Source organism: Pagrus pagrus (genome assembly GCF_965226575.1).
Source record: "Pagrus pagrus genome assembly, chromosome: 12".
Classification (NCBI taxonomy): Eukaryota; Metazoa; Chordata; class Actinopteri; order Spariformes; family Sparidae; genus Pagrus; species Pagrus pagrus.
In genome coordinates, this window is record NC_140196.1 from 29,114,109 (window position 1) to 29,139,723 (window position 25,615).

At 39.7% G+C, this 25,615-nt stretch overlaps 1 protein-coding gene across 2 annotated transcripts in view; it reads left to right on the forward strand.

Moving 5' to 3' along the window:
- cdh6 (cadherin 6) overlaps positions 1-25,615 on the forward strand; it is a 123,524-nt gene that overhangs the window by 43,110 nt on the left and 54,799 nt on the right. For both annotated transcript variants that reach the window (XM_084369693.1, XM_084369694.1), the window contains exons 3-4: positions 17,138-17,432; positions 22,536-22,655. In XM_084369693.1, coding sequence (XP_084225819.1) covers positions 17,138-17,432; positions 22,536-22,655 — 415 coding nt within the window. The remainder of the gene's footprint in view (positions 1-17,137; positions 17,433-22,535; positions 22,656-25,615) is intronic.

Genomic DNA, 25,615 nt, shown 5'->3' on the forward strand with positions numbered 1-25,615 from the left:
ACTCGACTTTTTGAATAGCCTCCCATTAGTAAATACCAATGACGACCTGGACATCTTTGTCTCCTTCTCTATGTTTTGTCTTTTCTAAATTATTATCTGTCCTACTTAAAACAAGTGCAGTACTAAAATAGTGGTTACTGTTGTTGTGTCTTTTTTTAGTTGTTCTTGATAATAGATCTGCTTGACCAATCACAATCAACAGTACTGCTAACAGCCCCTGTTCCTGTATTAGGGCTGTAATTAAAGATTAATTTAATTATTGATTAATCTGCCCATTATTTTCTCAATTACTTGATTAATTGTTTATAAAACTTGGAAACAAGCTTATCACAACTTTCCAGAGCACAAAGTGACCTCTTGAAATTGCTTCTTTTGTCCATTCAACAGTCCAAATCCTCCCCATTAGGAAGCCGGAAACCACCAACAACAACATCTGTGTTTGGAAAATGTTTGAAATGACTAATCGTGTATCAATATAGTTGCTGATTCATTTTATTTAGATCAACTGATTGATTAATCGAGTAATTGGTGCCCTCTTTAGCCTGCACTTCCTGACAGTGGCTTTTAGTACTCAATCTGTACTGGCAGTCTAATGTGTTTTGCGCATGCATGAAAATGTCCTGTCAGCCAAAGAAGTGTCACCAGAAATGTCCCATTAAAAGTTATTTGTGACGTGAATAATTGATCATAAAACAATCCTACTCAAACTTAATATTTCAAATGAAGATTACAAAATATTCATTGTGAATTTAATAATTCACAAATATGTAAAAGGGAATTTGTTTATGAAGTTATATTAAAAAAAACCTTACTGGACAGTACTAATTCTAGATAAACTTAGCTAGGAATTAGATTAGTTTTATTGAACCATCCGCATTAAAATGGATCCAAGAGAGTGAGAAGGATGGCAAGTCTCGAATATGAAAGAAATATAGTGACACAAGTTTTTACAAAACCAATTTGGCAGGACAGGAAATCAACAAAAACCCCACACTACACATACAGGATGTTGTTGACAAAACAATAGCATCTCGAGTTCCATTTAGTTGGCATTTTGGAGATCAAATAAGGGGAGAGCTATAATACGAAGACTTTACACTGATTGAAAGCAAACTAATTGATATGATTATATGCCATTCATAACCCATAAATTAGATTTTTTTCAGTGGCAGTTGGCAGATTATAATTGAGGGTGCTATACTGGATGTGAAGTTTCTTTCTAAATAGCTGCTATTAATGAATGAATGAATGGAATCTTTCAGCATACACAAGTTAATACATGAATACACAGTATGTCATTCAAACTAAATGGAGAAAAAAAACATTATACAACATCAATTTTCTTAAAGACTCTCTGGGCCAAGAAAGGTTTAATCCATTCATTCATAAGTGTGCCAAGGCCCCACATGAGGCTGTACATGAAACATGCAGATGTATTATTGCACTCGCAACGTGTATAATGTTCACTCACCTTGTGCACAGATTATAGGGTTATCTAGGGCTTTTCCACCTAACCAGCTGTTATCCAGAGGATATTAAACAGAATTTAGGATTTCACTCATAGCCCTATTTGTGAAGTTAGCATACAGTGTGGCGTGATGGTAGTTGAAGCTGTGCTGTTTGATCAGTAACCAGATGCCGTAAGGTATTGTGCTGCTCCGTATGAAGCCTGCACAAAACAGAGTAGGCTTTGAAACAAATACGAGTTTGCCATGATTGAGGTAAACACAAAGAGAAGCAAGATGGAGACAGCAGACTTTTCTTCCGCGCTGGGGTGTTGCCTTCACTGCAGGGGATCTGCTGGGTGCTTCAGATATGCTTTAGTGACAACAATAATAGTTTAGAGACAGATTGGCAGGGATATGGGTGTGTTTAGCAGGGGCAACAATATGGCAGCAAACACTGGTACAATGTTTTACTCCTGATACCATGGAGAGCAGACATTTTTGAGAATATCGAATACAGAATACATATCCAGTCCTCATCCGGTTCATTTATATTCAGTCACACAGTTGCCTAATAATAATAAGATAATAATAAGCGACTCTAAGCCGAAAGTGATAAAAGGGGGGGGGGGGGCTACACTTGATAACTGTAGACGCTAGGTGGCTGCAGAGTGCACGAGTCCTGATGACAGGATTTTACGTTATACCCGGTTTGACCTCAGTGTGATCAGCAATGGCAGAGTGGTGCTGTCCGTATTTCGGCTGGTTGACTCCACAGGAAGCGATGTATGTAGTCTACTGCTATGTTAGTATGACTGCTTCGGCTGATATTTAACTTTAACAGCTCTCCTGTAAACTAAGTTAAATAAACTAAAGATGTGTAATGTTAAGTTACTGTTTGTACTTGCATAAGCCTGTAAGTGAAACATGCAGTCTGAGGTATATGTTTACGCCCAGCTCGAAGGCAGCTTAATCAGCTGTGGCAGAGTGCGGTACAGCCAGATTAACTTGAGATATAACTTTAAGCAGTGGTGCAAGTATACAGCATATAACTACTTATTTTTCAGTCAGCATTGTGTATACCCACTTCTAAATCCCCTCTGGTGCGCATCTTCGCTACATTGTTTGAGGGAACTATAGGTAACTGCATACTTGTGGACATAACCATCACAAAGGTAGCCCCTTAGTGCAGAAGCCCTAAAGGGCCATGCATTCATACATTTTATTTCCTCTGTTTTCCCGTGAAAACGAGTTAATTTCATTTGTTTTCTCGAGATCTTGAGTTATTATCTCGAAATAACAACTGCCGTTTTCCCGAGATAACGGGATCATTTTCTCAAGATCTCGAGCTTGTCAGCTATGTAGTTAATGACGACATCAGGCTCACTTGGATCGCGCCGCCAATATAGCTGAAGCCTTGCTAACCTTCTTTTTAGATTACGCACACTAATGTGTATATTATCTGTAATAGCAAGGCATAATGCTATTTCAGCCTGTGTCAGGCCTTGACTGAAAAGATATGTGACGCGGTGATTGATATGCTCCTGCTCCTCTGACACTGCTACACTGAATGATGTTTCCTGCAATGATTTAATATACTACACCATCGTTTTGTTTTCTCAAGATCTCGAATTAATTATATCGTTATCTCGGGAAAATAGCAGTTGTTATTTTGAGAGAATAATTCGAGAGGAAATAAAACGGATGAATGCATGGCCCTTTAGGGCTTCCGTACCTTAGGGATTTAAGCTAATTTTTTTTCTAATTTTGACAATCAAACCCTTGACAACACATTAGTTAAGGTTGTAAGGACACCGATCAGGCATAACATTATGACCACCTGCCTAATATTGTGAAGGTTCCCCTTGTGCAGCCAAAACAGCTCTGACCTGTCAAGACATGGACTTAAGACCTCTGAGGGTGTCCTGTGGTGTCTGGCACCAGGACGTTTTATAGTGGATCCTCTGGGTCCTGTATGTTGGGGGGTGGGGCCTCCATGGATCAGACCTGCTCCAGCACGTCTTACAGATGCTCGATCAAATTGGGATCTGGGGAATTTGGAGGCCCGGTCAACAACTTGAGCCATTTATTGTGATCCTCCAGCTGTTCCTGAGCAGTGTTTGCGGTGTGTCAGGGCACATTGTCCTGCTGGGGGGCCACTGCCATCTGGTAGTGTGTTGTGATGAGGAGGTGTACTTGGTCCACAACAGTGCTGGATGGGTGGTGCGTGTCAAGTGGCATTCACATGAATGCCAGCACCCAAGGTTTCCCAGCAGAACATCACATTGTGATGAAATGATCAATGTTATTCACGTTAGGGGTGTCAACGTTTACAATTTTTTCTACACATGTACACGGGGCTTCTAACCGACGTGTACCCGGTTACACGTCGGAGATTTATGATCTCTTTCCATCGCAGTTGCGCTACATAACCACTAGAGGGTTCTGTCTCCATTCAACCACCTCCTAATCCCATTAAATCAAAGCCATTCCAGTAGTTAAGACAAAAACGTTTATTCAACGTTATTCTTGTAGACCTATTTCAAATAGGTACTAAATTAAAGCCATCATAACAGATAAATCACAGAGCTTCATTTAACATTTTAAGGCTTAGGCCTATTTATGACAGAAAGTAGAATTAGTTGAAAATAAAATCATCTATCATTTTGACAGACAAGAAAACGTGAGTGAAAGCTGAAAAAGGTTTAACCTTCTTTTTTAATCATTGTTTTAACTATTTCTCACAGTTGTACAATTTGTTTTTAAACTTATAGTTCAAACTGCATCGCTCTCTCGCAACGGGAGCTGCGTCTGAATTTTAATATAGGCTACGTCTCACAGTAAAAGTAATCTGGAATTGGCGATAGAAAGAAACTTTTTTCCTCCTCTTTAGACGCGAGGATATGTGATCAGGTCGTAAAAAGCCGACACGGAACACCAACCAACAATATAATGTACAACAACACGTAACAATAAAGGCTAAAATAACAAGCTATTAACAGTTTTTGTTTTCAGCAGGACGACATTTGCGCATGGAGAAGATGATGTGGGTCATTTCTCTTTTATTTGATGAGTAAGGGTCCGTTAGCTGTCAGACTTTGAGCACCATCAGACCGACACACCCCTGATCCACGCCTCCGGCTTCTCCATTCACACAGACACCATCTCGTCTCTGCTGAGGCTCTGATACTACCTCCAGAGGCGGATCAGAGCTGCAGCGAAACTGTCCCCCTTCTCCGCATTTGTAACTTTCACACAGACGCCGAGGCTGGGTATCGGCACATGATTCCTGCACCGAAAGGGCAGTGTCAATGGGGCTTAAGAGAAACTAACGTTACAACAGAGGTTTTTTTTTTTCCATAAAGTAGTTTGCCATGCCATGAATTACCTTCCACACATTACTCTGGCTACAGGGTTAGAAAATATAGGCAAACGTCAAATCTTTGCAGTCCCGGGGTAACGTTAAATGTTGGAACAGCTGATTTTACCGGAGGCTGACAAGTGTGGCATTCAAGTTTTATGTAGTCTTGGATAGTCAGACCTCTCTCATCTAACCCGTTTTCAGTTTATTCTCCCCACAAGTTATCTAGTCACCATCACCTTGTCCATGATAGGGACAGGGTGCTGAAGGCAGGAAAAGAAACCATTCCGTTAGCGTTACGTTACCTAATGCTGTACTTACCGATGTCTTTAATCCAGCCACTTAACTATCCTTCCATTCATGAATTTAAGTGAAAATGCACACTTTAGGATCCTCCTTACCCTGGGAATATGCACAAACATTAATGCTTTGTAAGAGTGGCATTTAACAATGTAATGGGACGCGCAACAAAAGTAATCCTGGCCAGCTCAGCCACAGAATCAGAATATATATATACAGAATATAAAATGTGTGTGTATATATATATATATATATATATATATTGGTTTTTTTTCATTATATACAGTATATATTTAATATCAGCCGATTAATCGGCTATTGGCTTTTCCCTTCTCCCAGCTATTGTTATTATATCAGCCTTTAAAAATCAAAGGTATATATAATAATAATAATAATAATAATAATAACAACAATAATAACAATAATAGTAGTAAACATTATCCACAATGGGGGGCAAAGGAGACAGTGGAGGCCCCAACTTGAATTTATTGCCAACTATGGTAATAATAACTAAAATCAATTCCACCTCTCTGAATCTTACCACCACAGTAAGGCCCACTGCTGCAAAGTTTTTCAATAAAAGTTAGAAATAGCAATGAGCAGCAAAAGTGTTTTTGTTGTACCTCATAAATGTGGTCCCACTGTCAATGTGAAGGCACAAGACAGCAGTATAGTGGAGTTCTGGTAGTGGAGACAGTGATCTGGGACACATAAGGACTCCAGAAAGCATTCTCTGCTCTGGAAATGTGCTGTGGTGAAATGTCTGCAGGCTTCGTCAGCTCGTGTTAGGTGAAAGCATGGAGGTGTTGCAGCCCTGCAGACTGACCGATCAAATCTGACTGAACACTGCTGGAGAGAAAAGGCAGCAACGATCAAAAGAAGAGAAGGAGGGAGAGAGGGAAGAAGGGCAGAGAGTGAGGGGGCAGAGAGGAATGGAAGGAAGCAAAGGAATTGAAGGTTTTCTAATGGAAAAGGATATTCACAGCAAAGGTGTTAAAAGAAAACTTGAAAAGGGGGAGGACAGGTAGAATAAAAGAACAACAGAAAAGAAACAGACGAAGAAGTCAGGTCTAAGAAGAGAAGACTGAGGTGCAGCAGAAAGAGAAAGTAGAAGTAATAGAGTGCAAAGGTGAAACTGCAGGTCAACTCAAGGAAGAAAAGTAACACATACACTGAGTTTCCATTCATAGCTAGATAGAAACCGTTTCCTCACTGTCTTGCATGAAGCTGGATATTGGATACAGTAAATACTGATGTTATTTGATGTTTCAGTTGTTAAATAATAAACAAAATATGCTTGATGATGTGCTGAATAAAGTGTTCAATACAAAGATTGGCAATGTGAAATGTCGCCTGTACAATATGGGACCGGCAATAGAGGGCAGTTGTGAAGGGGGCAAACTGTCCACCAGGTCCTCCTTCCAATGCAGAGTTTGTTGCTCTTAATACTACAGCACCCACGTCCTCCTTTGCTGACGTAATAATGACTACAGCCACGAGATGTCGCTGCCTAACACCAATATGGGTTGTTAGAAGCTGTTTTGATGGTGTTGTGCTTCATGCAACATTAATAGGGAATTTTAGGTTAAATTTGACTGTCAATGATAATTAATGATTATTAGGGATAATTATTAATTATTATAATAGATGGTTAGTTGCATGCAAAGACGCTGAGTCTGTGTGAAGCATAATTCAACGTTAAATTAGCCATGTAGCAAAGCAAACTACCAATAACCTGACTACACGGAGATCACAATAACACCCAAACAGTAAACAAACACATAGATTGTACACATGTGCATTACATCAACCGGAGTTAAAAAAAAAGGTCCTGTGCTTAGTCATGCTATGCTATGCTGTGTGCTATCTAGGCCACGTTCAATGTTACGTTAGTCCTTGGGGAAAAGGTGCTGGTAGTTCCTTGGCTGATGAGCGAAGCAGGAGAAAGTTGTAATTCCAATGTTGAACAATGCTGTTCTTGCTGTGCAAGGTCTGATGAAAGACTGCAGGTGGAGGAAACTGGTTGCTCCTTTCCTTTGCAAGGATAGCAGCTCAGTGCTAACTTGCTTCGTGTTCCTTGGATTGTGAAGTTATCTGGTAAGCTTTGCGTGGCAGCTGCTGGCACTAACTAAGTTGGAATACTAGCAGGACCTTGCATCGCTGCTGTGAGGAGAAGTTCTTTGGGCCTCCTGGAAATGCAGCTGGCAACTCAGCAGCTGTTAGGTCCAGAAGAATCCAGGGGAAGAGAACTTGAGGACAGGCAGCCCCGTGGGGAGAGAGGTGGAGGTGAGCGAGAACAAAGGAAGGAGCTGGAGTTTTGACTATCTGGTCAGTGGGGAGTCTGTCACCCTGACCAATAGCAGCTCAAAGCTGGGTCTCTTGGCAGTCTTTACACCTAGGTGTGAAGACTGGGGAATTCTGGGACACTGAGTTCAGTTCAGAGTCCATTTTGAAATCCACAATGAACGACTTCATCTGTGGGTTCCAACAACTGTCAGCCGGTATGGTAATTTTATTGGTGAGAATGGGCTGTTATTGGAATATGATCAAGAGGAGATCATGCAGGACAATACTGTGAATTTAAACAAATTAAAATTCTATTGACATCTATTGTTTTAGAGTGGCAGAAGAAGTCTCACAGGAAGGAATCTTAAAATCTTGAAAAAATTAGACTATGCTGCAAGAATTTTTTTTTTCATTTGGGTGGATTTACCCTTTATGGACTTTAAGGCACTGTAAGAACTAGACCAACAGAGAAAGAAATGAAGAGAAGGAAGAAGAGAGAAAACACATTATGTGACTATATGTACTTGAGTAAGATCAGTGACATCGTGTTTGTCCTTACTGCTCATTCTCACTGATGTGTTGAAATCACATACAGTTTTCTTATGAAGGTCACCCTGCATGTGTGCTGTATTAATACTGCATCTGCTCTGTTAAAAAATTATTTTGTCTCACACGCGCAGAAAATAATAACTCTCAAAGGTAGAGAAGGAAAAATGGCAAGAGACATGAAATACAGTGAAATATACTATCTCAAAATGTTTTTCATTGCACACAGGTCACGGGTCACAAGATGATCTATATATTTGACTCAGTGACACCAACATTGAACACAGCATCTGGTTTTATTGCTCTGTGGCCTCAGTGACAAAATTATTCTGTTTTATACACCACGAGCAGGCAGATGAAGTGTGGCCCATCCCTCCACACTTAATGCAATGTTGTCTTTTGTGTGTCTTTGTGTGTGTCCATGCATGCGTGCATGTGTTTAAGTGGGGAGTTATCAGCAGTGAGCCAGGAAGACCCTGAGGAAAAGAAAAAGCATTTTGCGGTCTTTGAAAAGTGGTGCAAGTGTAGAATAGTCTAATTATCCCCCCAGTCTCATCACAGTTGTGCAAAATGGCAAAATATTGTTAAGAATGGTTTAGTTGTTCCCAGAATCATCCATCATCCACTGCAACTGCATTTCCAGCCTAACCAGAGACTAAAGGTACAGTATATGAAAATCATTATTCTCCACCAGAGGAATCATTTTAATTCAGTGTGGTGCAACATTCCGGTGTTTGTCTTATGCAGTTATAACACTCCGTTCACATAAGACTGTAATGCTTTAGAAAAAGGCTTCATGACCACTACCTTCATTACCATCAACAATCCTTCTTCATTTAAAGGGTTACTACACAAATTCTACTAACTACAGTCAGTCATCGGGGTTCTTTCAGGGCTACAAATTCAAAAGGGAATACCTGTGTTACTGTTTGAAAGACGTGGCTATTTACTAGACAGGGTTGTTTTTCCACCGTGGTCTAAAGACCTGCAAAGATTAGGCACATTTGTCAGCTGATGTACTAAAAAGTGAAGGCTTTTTTTTTTTTTACACATAATTCCATGATGGTACAGTAGCATGTTGTGTTAGCCGGAACCTCTGTGAAGAAGTTACAGCTACATAACTCAGTTTTTTTATCCTATTAAAGACATCACCTGCAATTCATTCTGCAATGACCGTTGCTTATTTTAACCTATAGAGCATAAGTTAAAATAAGAAACGGTCATTGCAGGATTCCTGTTGGAAATCCTGAGCTTACTGGTGTGTAAAGGTGAAACTGACAGCCACTATTTTTCTCATAGAGTTTAAGCCCTTAGTGACTACCCTTTATTACCTGATAACATTGAACACAATTAAAGGAATAGTTCACTCTAGAATGAAATTCAGTCATTATCGACTCACCCTCATGCTGATGAGAAGTCCGGTGTAGTTTCTTATTCCTCAAAGTGCAGCTGGAGACCCGCGGGGTACCCTCCTGCAGCAAAAATCCATATAACGGGCGTCAATGGTGTCCGAGACGAAAAGGTCCATAAAACTACACAAAAACTTTGATATTCCTCCATACTGCTTGTCCGCTGCAATCCTGCGTTTGAAACTCACCTCTGCTGTGAGTTTCAAAGTTTCAAATCACTAGTGCAGGCAGATCCCTCTTGTGTTTGTGTGTCGCTCGGTCGCTCACAGCAGGATGTAAATACCGGTGTGTATCTATCGCAAGTTCTCATTGATCTTGTCTGGCGCGGCTTCCGTAGTGCAAGCAGCTGTGAGCAGCTCCAGGCAGATGTAGCATAGTGACTGTTGAGGCTAGAAAAATGTACTAAATGACGTCGTTTGGAGTAAACTCTGGATGTCGCCACTTCAGGACACTTGGATTGCAGCGGACGAGCAGTATGGCGGAATATTACAAAGTTTTTGTGTAGTTTTATGGACCTTTTCGTCTCGGACACCATTTACGTCCGTTATATGGATTTTTGCTGCAGGACGGTACCCCGCGGGTCTCCAGCTGCACTTTGAGGAATAAGAAACTACACTGGACTTCTCATCAGTATGAGGGTGAGTCCATAATGACTGAATTTCATTCTAGAGTGAACTATTCCTTTAAATTGTTCAGTTAAGTTGTTTTAGGCTTTTAGATTTACCAGAACAAATGTGCAACTTGAGAATTAGAAGAATTCACATTGTCTCACTTACTGCTGAAATAGTTTTAAATCAACATTTCTGTCTACCCTTCATCAGCTGTGTACCAGTGTGAATTTGTCATTGTTTTCATTGTTTTCAGATTTACAAAACACACATTTGGTTCCAAACTCTATATTTATCTGCAGAAATATAAAAGTGCAAAGTACAAATGTGGAAGGCAAGTATGTGCTTCATCACGAGTGAAAAAGTGTTCCAAGAAGTTACTTTAGAACACAGTGAGTTCCTCCAAAGGTTCGTAGACCCTGAGAAAAGTTGCTTATAGGTAGCTTTGATAACTTTTGCTGAAATGTCAGTAACTTAACATTGGCTTACATACACTTAAATTAGTGGTGTTTTTAACATTGGTGCAGGGTTCCCAGAGGACCTCAGTAATCCTCTGACTTTCAGGTAATTTTGTTACCTACCCATGAAATCACAGAGCTGCTAACAAGTATTCTATCACTGCAATTCATGCCATTGTTGCATGCTAACTTTACAACAGAAATAATTTAAAGCCAGTATACTGTCGTAACAATCATAATCAGATTATTTTAAATGATAATTAGCCTACCCAAGCAACTACAGCTGGTCTTGTCAGAAATACATTATATGTTGTGTCTTTTAGAGCAGAAAATGTGAAGCTTGTAAAATGGAGGGGAATCAGTTAGCAGGCCAGCTGACCTTAGAGGTTCAGTCTCTGGTATTCAGAATGCTGACAGTTTGGAGCTGTGGTTTCATATTTTTGCTGCATTTCCCCAAGTTTTCCGCTCTGTCTATGAAATGATATATACTAAACAAACAATCAGGGTACCCGAAAAGGCTTAAAGGATATTGCCCAAAAATGAAAATTCAGTCATTATCTACTCAACCCCATGCCGATGAAAAGTTTATTGGTCCACAAAACATTTCTAGAACTTCAGAGCAAAACAGTGTTGCAGTATTCTCCTAAACAACTGAAGCAGATGTGTCCCCTTTTTTCATATGTAAAAAGACATTGACCAAAGAAAAACAAAACAAAACATAAAATGGCTCCATACAGCTCACCTGGTCTAATCCAAGTTTCCAGAAGCTCCCCAATTGAAGTGGGTGCATGAGCTTGACCACAAGCCGAGGGTGTAAAAAACATCTTTTCAAATTAATTTGGGTTCTAGATACTTGGTTTATTCCGGACAAGCTTTATGGTGTCATTTTATGGGGGGGGTTGCTCCCTTTTTAAAAAACAAAACAAAAAACTATTTAAAACAAGTCCCCTGCTACTGCAGTTGTTTAGGAGAATGTTGCATATCTGTTTTGCTGTGAAGCTCCAGAAATGTTTTGTGGAAACTTAATCCCATTTTCCATTGGTATGACAATGAATAGGTAACGACTGACTTTTCATTTTTGGGTGAATTTATTCCTTTATCTAACCGTTTTTAAGATTAGGGTTACATGTATGTTAAACAATGTAGGGTTTGCCCAATCTGCACCACAGTAGGTTGGTTTGGGGTGTCCAATAAGGATGTCCATCAAAGAGCAACAAAATGGGTCCATGCCAACACCTTGTGCACTATTTTAACAGTTTCACAGCATACAGTGCATCACACTCACAACTCTGGGTCTCCAAATTCTCAACAATCTGTTACATTCAGGACCAGTCAGGCTAGGACAATAATAATAAGAAAAAAATAGGAGCCTAAAACATACATTTTACTTCTGTATAATTTAATCAACATGGAATTCAGAATCCACACACACACAATCAAGGGCTTCACCCTAACACCTGGCCTGAAGGAGTAAAGCACGGATGAAGGGATGAAAGGTGAACAGCAAGTCACCTGTGGTAGAGAGATGCAGACAAAGACAAGAGGCAAGAGAGAGCAAGCCAGGTTATTGCTGCAGATATCAGAGTGAAAGCAGCAGATCTCACAGCAGTTCTGATAGATGTTTAGTCCTTCAGGCACAACACAAACTCTAGCTTTCTGCTCCGCTCTCTCCATTTTCAGCTGGGCTTTTTACCTTCAGAAGATTCTTCTGTTGTTTCTCAGTCTTGAGCTGACTCATGGTGTTTCTGTCTTTGCTTGTCTTTGCCTCTTTCTTATATAAACCTGTCACCGTCAGCCATTGGCCTGTCTGTCCTCTTTCTCTCTACACCCATGTACAATCAAAAAGCTCTTTTCATACACAAGGCAGAAGGAAACTTTATTCAGTTAAAAGTTAAACCAACTAAAGTAAACATGACAGGGCTAAAAAACCACGTCTGTAGTAGAGATGTAGAATTACATGTGCTTCACTGGCACAGAGTAGCACTGTACATGCATGCATTCACTCATTGCATTGATTAATTTCACTCCACTAAAGACATAGACAGCTGTCAAACTGCTCAGTGTCGTAGTAGATGTATAACATATATGATCAATTGGGATTAAATATACAGTACAGGTCAGTGTTTACAGCCCCAGTTCAGCCAGTGTTACTTCCTTTATAATAGTTAAAATTCTTTTTTAAATAGACAACAGAGGTGAGGATGTAATCCATTGCAATAGCAACCAGATTGCCATTCTAGCAAGATCAACATCATCAGCATTAGCATGGATACTAGTATTGATAGCATTAGCATGGATATTAGCATGAACAGCGATAGCGGTCACTGTAACATAAGGAGCCCTATTTAGATGGTCTGTAGCAGATGGTCTAAAGCACGAAGCGCGAATGCGTTTAAGGTTTTTCCAAGTCCATTTTGCTAGTTAACGATGGACAATCTGGGCGAAAAGTGCGACACATGGCACAAAGAGGATGTATTTAAACTCTGAATTAGTCATGGGTGTGCTTTGGGTGGATCACAAATTAAACCAATCCGAGTGTTGTCCCTTTAAGAGCCAGGTGCACCAGTGCGTTACACATATTAACCAGTGACATTCGTCTTCAGTAAGGGAAAGTGATGTGATCCCCGGTTGCTGGACCCTCTGCCCCACCATTTCACAGTCATCTGTCCCATCAACTGCATATGAAAAAATACACTGATATTCAACCAAGAAGGATCAGGAGTGCTACTGCGCATCCCTCTGTGTGTGCACAATTTTCAGTCCGTGGATCAGGCAGGACAGGTCATAAAAAGTATCATCCTGATCAATAAGGTGGTATGAGAGGGGTGAAATACGTCCTTAATGAGGAAAATTTTAATGATATTACCTGCAGCGATCCTCCAGCCAGCAGAAACGATATGGGTAGAAACTCCTGACTTATTTCCTTTGGAGAGTTTCCTCCTCAGCTTTTAGTATTGCTGATTAAATGCGCCAAAATATTTGTTAAAGTACATGACTGTTTTCATGGAAATGTTTAAAATCACTGAAAGCAGCCTCTCAAATCATAAAATCAGAGCATATGCGCGGTGTGAATCAGCCTCTGTAGGCGCATCTTACTGTCTGAGTAATACCTCCTTTAAATAGCAGTGCGCCTGACCATACCTCACATTAAAACCAGCATGCCCAGCTATTTACACACGTGGGCGCTGGGCGTGAAAATGACAACTGCGTCGGTCTGAAACTAGCAATGACACTTGTGTTACACTGTGCACCACCTTGCTCAGAGTGTGAAATAGAGCCTAAGGTTTTCTTGGGCATTGAGGAGCTGAAGAGGTTTTTCACGGGCAAGGAAAGGACAAGGAAAGGGCATAAAAATGCCAAAATACACTGGAGTGGGACTTCAAGACACATTATTTCACAATCAACAAGTCAAGTCAATTTTATTTATATAGTGCCAAACAAAACAGCATTATCTCTCGACAATTTTCAATTGAGCAGGTCTAGACCATACTCTTTAGTTCAACATGTCCTTCAAATTAAATGCCAAATACTTAATCATTAAGCCTGTCAAATTGACACAAATGAGTGCTTTCCAATCCGACAACCCTATCGGCAAGAGGATAAGGCTAAAAATTGCATAATGTTAATGTAAAAAATCCATTTGTAACAAAAAACAACAATGTGTTAAGCTTAGTTGCTTCTGTTTTCCCTTTTCTATCTGTGGCTCCGAAGCCCAAGCCCACAGGGCCCTACAGAAAAAATAATCTCTCAAAATGTACAGATGTATAGCTTGATTTTTTTTTAAGGGTTAGCCCTTTCCTAAAACAGCTGGTCTATCATTTTTAACAATTGTTACTCGCACAGGAAAAAACTGTACATTTGTTGACTATTTTCAGCAGCGGATTAGTGAATATTTGGGGCAGCAGGATGGTGTATGTGGGAGTGAGTCAAAATAAACTTCAGTGTATGTTTTCATGGTAATGAAGAAACATGTCACCCAGTGCAACAGTGTGGCTCACTGATGTGTTTTCAAAAGTTTTAGACAACAGTAGAGGTCTATGGTACAGAGGAAGTGGATATATCAGGCTGAGATACACACAGAATAATAAGAATTCACTGTTGGTTTGGGTCCACACTTGGGATTTACTAATAGACAGTAATAGAATATTACCACACTGATTCTTGCGAAATTGGATACAGGTTTTGAAATGAAAAAACAATTAAGTATTAAAGTTATATGTTGATAGAGCAGGGTCAGGGTCAGCAATCATGCAATATTTTGGTGCAACCTCTTTTTTGATGAAATATGCTTTTTCCTGTTATTACTTAGTTTTGGTCAACAACGCCAGACACCATAAAAAGCTAATTATTCCTATTTATTTAGGCTTACATACTTACACTTACCAAACATATCTATACCATAAGTGATCATATATTCTATTAAATGTTAAATATTCACTTTTATTGATTTTTATACTACTTCACATGTACTCCTTTAGAAACTCTTACGTCATGCAACTTATATAATATATATAGCATTAAATATAAGATGTATATGTCTAAGAATTTTGGACATAACAACATTTTTCATTTTAAAGAGAAAATTACTTTAATAAATTAACTACATTTGAGGAACAGATTGTGAACAAATTCATTTTAAGTGAAAAAAATGTCCATTTGACCTGACGGTGTTTACATGGAACTGTCAGTGGTGACTGAGGCCTATTTACAACAAACAATAACAACAATTTCACCACTCGAGTCAATGTTGCATTGATTAATAACTTTATACAATAATTTGGTACTACAACTAATTTTTCAGGCACATTTTATCCTTTAATAATGATTAACAACATATGGTAAATCAATGCTTTGATGCCCTGAATCTATTCATGTCCTTCATCAGGGCATTAATACCCTGATATGGACTGTTTGACTTGAACTATGTTGGTTTATTCATGATTTCATAAAGGATTTTAATCATCATGTTTATCAGAGTGCCTCTGAATCCTTTCAGACTATTAACCAAAACCATGGACTTACTGTATATTGTAAGCTGGACAGTCATTGCTTTTCATTTACATTATATTACTTTGATTACATTTTGGAATGGCAGTTGTGGAAGAGCATGGGCGTGGTTTGACCCATGTTGGAACATCAACATGTTGACGGCTTTGCTGCTGATGTGATCCAATCACATACATTTTTTTTTTTTTCTGTCTTGCCGTAACTTCCTTTCTTATATATAAAACATTACAAGCCATATCACTGTTTATTGTGACCCTAAATTATATTCAAGGCCCCATTTAGGGACGATTTGGATCAGAATCAGAATTCCTTTATTTGTCCCTCAAATAGGGAAATTTCTTTGCCACAGCAGCCAACTGTTTTTGGGTGTTTTTGTCAACACCGTCAAACTAAGTGTCACCACCATCAGACAGTCAATCTGACAGTTTTGACATTTGACGGTGGTGACAAAAACACGTTTTCTGAAGAAACGGGAGCCATCTTGTTTTCTTTCCGTTTGCTTCCTGCTTTCAGTTTGCTGTTTATTTAAAATAATCCTTTCTATGCAAAAGAGACAGTGTTGACATGTCATGGTTGTGACAGTAGACACATCAATAAATATGTTAGAATAATGATAATGATAGAAAAATACCAAAGTTATAGCAGCTTTTTTGACCTTGTTGCATTAAGGCTGGAAAGGAGGTCCTCACGAATGTAGTTGACCTGTGGGTGGCTGATTTTATTGCTTTTCATAAATATCCAAGGTGACATGAAACTAGAGACACATTTTGGCTTAACACAAAAGAAGAATAAATATCATTGAAAATGTACTGCTTTTAGTTTTATATTTGTTTTACATTCAACTCTTTCATCTGGAATATTATACCAGATACTATAATATACATTTTCCGTGATTTTTCAGTTTTGTTTTTTTTTTTATCAAATTGAAATGTTATTCTCTTGTTTTGGGACAACTGGTTTTGTGGGTACTGGGCTGACATCTAATCCTAAATTATAAAATTATAAACAAACATATGTAAAAATGTTACACTTGTGCAAAAGACCTACAGATGATCAACTATGATTATTTTAAACAAGAAAATGTTATTCATTTTAAATGGAATAAGCACTTTTCTTCATGGGACATGTTTTTCTGAAGTTTCAAGAACCAACTACCATACATACTGTATCCTTTAAAGTTAGGAAAAGATCACAGACACGGTTCAAAGTAACCAAGGTTAACTGTCAATTGTAAATGAGAAAGCAAACCACCATCGCCTCCCCCTTAAGAGGTTTTGTCACCCCACTTCAGACAATAGTAATGGCCAGGAAATAAAAAAATGGTTATTTTTTCTCATATTACTGACTCATAAAATTGTGACTTGATTCTCAAAAACCCAGATTTTCTTTTTCCCCAAAAAATAACTAAATAAAAAACAAATGGGCACAGTTAATTCCAAATCAATAAAGAACATTGGAAAACAGCCATCACTTTAAAGACTGGGGTGTAACCCTACCTTAACAATATGCTGTAGTGGAAAAAGTTGGCTGTATAAATTTCTATGAATGTTAATATTTTTTAACAAATAGAAAATAGGATAAGTGCAAGAATATAACAAGTTTATGTTATAATGGTGTTGAAATATGGTATGTGAAACCCTCTGTTACTAAAGTATGTTATGTAACTGTCATTTAGACGATGATTATTAAATGTCTTTATTCGTTTGTCCATCTGCAGCTCCAGTCGGACCAGGATCATGGCAATGGCTTAGTCAAGTACGTTCTGTCGGGCGAGGGGGCCGGCACCATCTTTGTCATTGATGAGAATAACGGTGACCTGCACGCCACTCGCCGCCTGGATCGTGAGGAGAAGGCTTTTTATATCCTAAAAGCCACAGTGGTTAACAAAAGGACAGGTCATAAGCTGGAGCCCGAGACCGAGTTCACCGTCAAACTCCATGACATCAACGATAATGAGCCTCAGTTCAGCAAAGAAGTTTATGCCGGCAGTGTACCAGAGAGGTCTGACATTGGTAAGGACATCTCTCATGAGACTCTGTCATTACAGGAAGAGAGTTAGGACAGTTTGATTGTTCTTTCTGGATAATTTCATCCAACCTTGACCGTTCTAATCATTATTATTTTTTATTTATTTATTTGATCATTAAAGGGTAACTTCACCAATTTTACACATTTAAGTGTGTTCACAGATCTTGGGGAATACTGCTGCATATGTGAAAAAAAATAGTATAAAGAGGCTAAATTGCATTTTGGGTAATGTAGGCACCAGTGTTTGAGAAGCAGTCCACTGGTCTAGAATTGCATCCCTATAACACCATTGGACTCATTATAAACAGTCTGATGATAATTGATCAAAATTAATAAAGCAGAACCAGAGTTATCACCTCTTTTATTCCTTTTCAAAAATCTGGTGCCCACAATGCAATTTAGCCACTGAGTGACATCACTGCAGGCAAGTTATCAGATTACATGCAGTTTACACTGGAGCCAAAAAAAAGCTTTATCCACCTTATTCCTAGCCCCCACGATTCTTTGCGCAGATTATGTGTGCATCTTCTGGTGTGTCGCTTACTCAGAACCAGTGTTTTACATACAGATGTTTCTCCTTTCATATGACCTGTTTGCTGCTGCGTTACTGTGGTGACGCTGTGGCGTTAAAGGGGGGGCTGCACTAAGGACGTTTTAATTATACCTGGACACAGCCATGGAGGCGCAGTCCCATTCATTTCAATGAAAGCTGCTCAGTGGCGCATTAAGCCAAACAACTCAACTGTCTTCCACATAGCTTTCGCATTGTGGGGCCCTGAGAGCGTGAGCACTAGAGACATTTTAGCTGACCAAGCCGGATAACTTCTGGTTTAGCGCCCGGCTAACTTGAATGGGGACAAAATAATTTAAACTTGCAGCTCTTCTAGACATTCCAAATTTTATTGGATCGAATGGCTCAAATTCTGCCAGTGAAAAGAGTCATTTCGTGGGGTTGTGACGCTTTAAAATATGTATCCACTGTTTTACAGATGCTTCTTTCACAAAGTTAGCTTATGGGAAAAAGTCTTTTTGAGCCCCAGTGCATCACATGACGATCTAATTACACGGTTTGGCAACTATGAAAACTGGCTTCAAAGCCTGGTGCTTGTCCTGGGGGCCCGGGCTGCACTTGATAACTGTAGATGCTAGGTGGAAACAGAGTGCTTGAATCCTGATGATGACACTAAAATCCTGATGACAGGACTTTACTTTATACCCCTTTTGATCACAAAGTGCTCAGCAATGGCAAAGTGGCGCTGTCTGTGTTTTAGCTGGTTGACTCCACAGGAAGCGGATGTATGTAGTCTAACGCTATGTAAAATATGACTGCTTCGGCTGATATTTAACTTTAACAGCTCTTTTGTGAACTAAGTAACATAAACTAAAGATGTGTAATGTTAAGTTACTGTTTGTACTTGCATAAGCCTGTAAGTGAAACATACAGTCTGAGGTATATGTTTACACCCAGCTCGAAGGCAGTTCCGAGATCGCTGTTAATCAGCTGTGGCAGAGTGCGGTACACCCAGATTAACTTGTGATATAACTTTAAGCAGTGGTGCAGGTACATGGCATATAACTACTTGTTTTTCAGTTGGCATTGTGTATACCCACTTCTAAATCCCCTCTGGTGCGCATCTTTGCTACATTGTTTGAGGGAACTATAGGTAACTGCATACCTGTGAACACAACCATCACTATGCTAATATATATTTTTCTAAATTTGACAATCTATCCCATGAAAACACATTAGATAAGGTTGTAAGGACTATGGTTGTTGGTAGCTGTTGTTGATTTTGTTCAAATACGCCAAATTGTTATTTTTCTTCAGACGATGGGGCTAAACTAGCTAATATGTGCTAACAGCAGTTGCCACTTGTTGCCATAGTGCAGAATGAGGCTACATTGTAAAAACGGATACAATCCCTTGTAGTCAGCACAGTATACACGATTTTAGTAGTTAGCAAACCTATAGAAAATAATACCTTTTGATATATGAGAATGAATAATTATTTGGGATAATTTGGGATACTGTGATTTTGATACAATACTGTGATTGTTGCCATTTATTATTTATTTCTGTCGTTATTATAGTGACTGATGAAAATAACTACTAAGAGGTCATTTGAATGACTATAAGTAGGCACTTTTAAGGTCATCAATATCAATGTTATCCATCAATATTCATTTTCCTAAGCCGCTGACATAGTTGCGCAGCATGTTCTTCATGCCGCTGTTTAGATTGTTATTGTTATAGCCTAGTTACTGATCTTGGTGTGGAGGGCCCTGTACAGTCGCTTGTCCACAGATCGCAGCGCCACAGGTTTGATCCCCGACTCCTCCAATCATAGCCTACTTTATTCAGTGCCTTGTTAGATTAGTCAGCCGCACACACAGTTATTACTGTTTATGTGCATATTGTCACATCTCTACTGTACCTGCTATTCAAGCTCACCACAGAGGAATGGTTAAAAAAAATAAATAAATGACAAAACACCAAATTTGTAGTGTTACAAAGGCTCTTGCTCTGTGTGACAATGCACCTTGTGGGGGCTGGAAGACCTGTTGGACGATGGCCCATTAAGTGAACAAAAAGGTCCACTGTAAAGCTAATGAGGTATGTAGTCACAGTAGTCCTCCTGGCCCAGCCTGCTGCTGCTGTCTGCTACACGCACACACAGAAGTGTGTTATTTTTGTGAAGAAATAAAACATGTAATTTTATTTGACCGTGTCCCTGTCCCGGGAAACGGATCGAGGGGAAATCCCCTCTGCCCTACTTAGCACATTTCACAAGCTCAAACAATTCTAGTCTTACTTGTGAATTATGCCTTTGATTCCTATCCTATTTTAACATGTTGTTGAGCAATAAAGGACACTGTAATCTTGAAACAGTTTACATTGTAATGCTATTTGACTGGAGGAGGAGGAGCGCTACGGTGCGTCTCTGTGTGCGTAATGTAGTGCTCAGTCCTCTGATCGGACAGGACAGCTCATAAGATCTTTCATTCTGATTCATAGTGAATGGGGTGTGGATGGGTGAAATAATTCATCTTTAATGAGGAACATATTGGTAACATAACCTGCAATGGACTCCAGTAGCAGAAACATTAAGTGGTTCTCCCCCTTAGGAGAGACTCCGAAAAAGAACCAGTAAATAATGCTTGGAATAAATAAAAATTCCTTTAAAAAACGATTTGTGCAGCCACTTTTTAAAAAAAACAGTTTGAAACAGTAATGCACCAGTAACCTAATTAAATCTAGGAATAAATAATTCCCGTAAAACTTACTCACAGAACTCGTTTTCGCACTTTGAAGGGCCAGTGTTGATGGTGATACTGTGTCCACCCAGTGTGCAGACTCAGCAAAGACATGGGGCACACTTCGGAGGTTCAATTGACAGTAGTATAGCTGATTGCCTGCACGTCTTTCAGCCTACATGAAATGTGTTGCCTCACTGTCTAATAAAGTTTGGGGAAAGCAGTTTTGTCATGCTTTTTCACGTGATGCGTCTTTAAATGCTTTATTTAAATTTGCTGGTGTTGAGATTGGCAACACTTGCGCCACCCCTCAAAATTACAGCCTTGCATAATGAGCATGTCGCCATTTTACTGGTGCTCTTATCCAGAGTAAAATTTTGCCAAATAGTTGACATGTTGCTAGCTCCATCTGACTCACATGAAGTCAACTTCTTCTTTACCGCTCTAAAAACAGTAGTTGCCAGGGGCAGCACAATGCAATTCCTGTGTTGGCTTTTAGAGCAGGGAAGAAGCTGCCACAGTGCTGCTATAATTAACAAAATAAAATTGGATTACCTAAACATTTGCCAAAGAAACACAGTAAGTACAACTGACTTGAAATTTGACAGATAGGTCCAAGTGATAGGGCTCTATATAACGATCGTTTTGGAGCATATAGGTCTGCCATATTGGATTTGTGTTAATTAGCATGAGGTCAAAAACACTGTCATCTTCTCTTTCAATTTTGACTCAACATCAAATTTGGTATACAGCATTGTGGGGCAGAAACACACAATTCTATTACAAATGAGCAAGATCAAAAAATCTTATCTAAAATATATCTATTAATCTAATATATCTTTGCAAAAGGCTGGGCTTAGAATAAATTGGCCATAACTTGTGGAGCCATTTAGCCAATCATCATCAAACTTTGTACATATGTTGAGGCTGAGATTAGTAATAGGTCTACTGTGTTAGTTACAACTATTTGTAGCACAGCCCATAGGGGGCACCACAAATACCAAAATTTGTTTGCATAGTCTGGTTGTAATTATTTTTTTATTTTATTAATTCGTTTTTTTAATTTATCATTTATTTTTGTATGGCTTTATTGATAGGACAGCTTCAGAGATGACAGGAAACAGGATTGGGGGAGTGACACGCAGCAAAGGGCCTCAGGTCAGCGAGGACAAAGCCTCTGTACATGGGACGCCCGCTTTACCAACTGAGCTAATGGGCACCCTGGTTATGATTATTAACCATAATCTAAAATACCATATTTATTGGTGCAAGGGGGCGTGGCCTATCACCCAATAAACAATAAATTGGTTACACCATCATAAACTGGAAGAAATCCATACAAGAAGTGAAAAATATCTTTAGGCTGAGGTTGGCAATAGGTCTACCAAAGCACTTTGAGCCAAAACCATAGGGGGCGCCAAAAGTACGCAATTGTTTTACATTAAACCTTGGCAGACAAAATTTCCACAAATTTTGCTGAAATCCACTCATTGCCGCTTGCAGCTTTAGTTCTGGCCGATTGGGTGTCCTTTGCATAAACAGCTTGAACCCACCAAATAGCCGCCTAAGGCTATATTTATTATTATTTATCTGATACTTTGTTGCCTATGATAGTTCCTCAGAGAACTGGGAGTTTTGCCCTTAAATGTTGCCCCAGTGACATCCCCAGACAACTCATGGGTATTACCTTTTTCACATATGCAGTAGTACTCCCAAGACCTGTATACACACTATAATGTGTAAAATTAGTGGAGTTACCCTTTAAAGCATTATAGGGATAACAGAGATCTTGTGATACTTGTCAGTAACCATCATGTCAATGTGTATCTCAGGTACATCAGTGATCCAAGTGACAGCTACAGATGCTGATGACAGTATGTATGGGAGTAGTGCCAAACTGGTCTACAGCATCAGCCAAGGACACCCATACTTCTCTGTGGACCCAAACACAGGTATGTTTGACATCCTTTAAATCTCTTTCACTCTTGTAGGTAATCATTAAAACATAAATAAAAGGAGTCAGTCGGGGGGAGACCAGGAGGTCGGGGTGAGGGGCAGAGGCCCACTGGAGGCCTAGCTGGAGGCCCGCAGCAAAGGCGAAAACTCTCTGGACTGCCGATGGGGCAACATGCGCTGGAGTCGGTTAGCCAGACAGCAGACGGAGAAACAAGTATCAGGTCACTCATTTGAACCAATTTAATGGTGAGCAATACATATGTCAAGTCGTGTGCATTTTGAATATAGTTTGCAGACAATAGTTGTTATATAATCATCTACTAAGGTTAGTAGTGGTGGTTATGTATTTCTGTTTATAAAATCTATCAAAACTACCAACTTTACATTAAATAAGCTGTTAATGTAGGCTACATATTAAGACATTAGTTAAGATTCATTTTGATTTATGGTTTCTGATTATATGTTTCTAGTTAAACTGAATTATCATGGCCACCAGTGAGCAAGTAAATAACAGTCCACAACCAAAGCAACCAGAAATGGAATGCATTATCCACTGCTCTGATGATAGAGAGAAGCTGGTTTCACTTCAAGATATTGACTCCTGGAAAACTCTGCTCAGGGCAGCTCAGATACGGAATCATGCACCAATTTTAGAATTGGCGAATGTCATTCCTGAGGGACAAATTCTACCAATCTACTACCACAACTTCTTAATGGCACCCTTGAAAAAAAGCAAAGTTCTAGTGGCTCTGCTGAAGAGAAAGTATCTAAGAGAGCAGCTAGACGTGTCTCAGGAACATCTAGGACTTATGACAGAGAGTGCATATTTTGACAGAAAATTGACAAATATGTGAAGTTACAATATGAGAAAGAGAAATTAGTACAGTGTAGAGAACTGCGAGCTAATGAAAAGATCCAGGCAAAAAGTGCATCCACAAAGAAAATGGACAGCAGAATCCTGGCTATTGTGAGTAGAGACCTTGTAGCAGCTGAGGGACACTGCCATAGATCTTGCTATAGATTGTACACAAAAGAGGATGCTCCTAAAGAGGTGTTAGTCTGTGATGAACATGATGATGCTGAAGCCCAGTATGAAGCTGCTGTAAAACAATCATTCGATGAGCTATTCCAGTTCATCAGGGTGGAGCTTTTTGCCAATCCTAAAGTGATGTTAATGACTGATCTAACTTCTAGACTGGTTGCTTCAATGAACTCCAAAGGAATTATCCAAGTCAAAGAATAAACCAAAAAACAGATAAGACGAAAGCTGGAGAGTGAGTTTGGTGGAGCCCTGTACATCTTCCCTGATGATAATGGAAAAGTCCTCCTCTACCCAGATAACCTGTCCATGAGGGAACTTGTCAAAGAAAACCACAATCTGAAAAGTACTGGAAAAGATGCTGTAGCCAGAGCAGCCATTAAATTGAGAGCAGACATCAAGAGTCAGGATATTCCTCAAGCCTAGCCACCTGATGTTAAACCAGAAGTAGAATGTCCTACTATTCCAGAGTCGCTCAGTGTCTTCCTTTGCTATTTACTCACAGGCTCTCATGATCTTCATCGTGCAACTCAGAGAGTTCAGCGGCTTGTGCAATCATCCGGTCAAGACATGGTATATGTGGTGACATGTGGATGAATCAAACCTTCGAAGCATGTCATTCTCCCATTTAGTGTCAAGTCGTTGACAGGGAATGTAGAGCTGATAAACATCCTAAACCAACTTGGTCACTGCGTGTCTTACTCACAGATGGAGGAGAATGATACAGCCTTGTGTCTTCAAAAACTTCAGAAATCATCAGAAAGTGAAATAGCTTTGCCAGCTAACATCCATCCTGGCATATTCACTACCTTAGCTTGGGACAATATTGATCGCCTAGAAGAAACGGTCAGTGGCAAATGAACATCTCACAGAGTTAATGGGATTGCTGTGCAAGCAAATACATTTGACCAAGTCCACTGTTGCCAAACAAAGCAACGGAGCATCAGTGCACCCACACCAATGTTGCCTACTTACAATGCTGGACAATGAGTGGGGCCACAACAAAGCAAATGTGCAGGTGTAAATACTGCAGCCAATACTCAGGTTGCCAGAAAAAAGAACATTATTTGGGTTCTTGCATGCTTGTCACAACAAGAAGGACAGTCAGTCAGCAGCTGGACAGGCTTCAATGTCCTGACTTATGACGAAATGGTGATTATCCCTTACAATGTAGGCTACCTGTCTACCATCAATGCTCCAGCAACACAAATGGCTACTGTCAACGAGGTGCTTAACCAGTCATTGAGCATCATGCAACAAATAGGCCTGAAAAAGATTGTTTGTGTCTTTGACCAAGCCCTTTATGCAAAGGCTGTTGAGATCACATGGAAACACAGTGAGTTCCAACACGTCATTATCAGGCTTGGGGTATTCCACACCATCTGCACAATGCTAGGAATAATAGGAAAGCGTTTTCAAGATGCTGGACTCCGAGACCTCTGCATTGAATCTAATGTTATAGCAGAAGGTTCTGTTGCTGGAGTTATGGAAGGCTGCAAGTACAACAGGGCAGTGAGACTGCACAAGCTTCTATATGAGGCTTTCATGCGGCTGGCATGGAATGGTTTCCTGTCCTGGTTGGAAGATAATCACGTGAACGACAAAGTTCACCTGGATGAAACAATGAGGACAATTTACAGCCTCGGGTAAGAGGTCTCACAAGTGGCTTTGAAGGAGGTCCTTGAGAACAACTCTTGTACATGCATCATGGAGCTTTTTGAAGTCTACTGTGAGTTTCTCAGGAATGGAAATGGCAGTCTTTCTGCCTTCTGGATGTCCTATTTGGACATGGTTGAAATCCTGTTGGGGCTCATTCGAGCATCTAGAGAGGGAGAATGGATTCTTCATCTGGCAAGCATTGAGCAATGATTCCTTGGTGCTTTGCCTATGACCAAATCAATTATGCACGCTACCTTC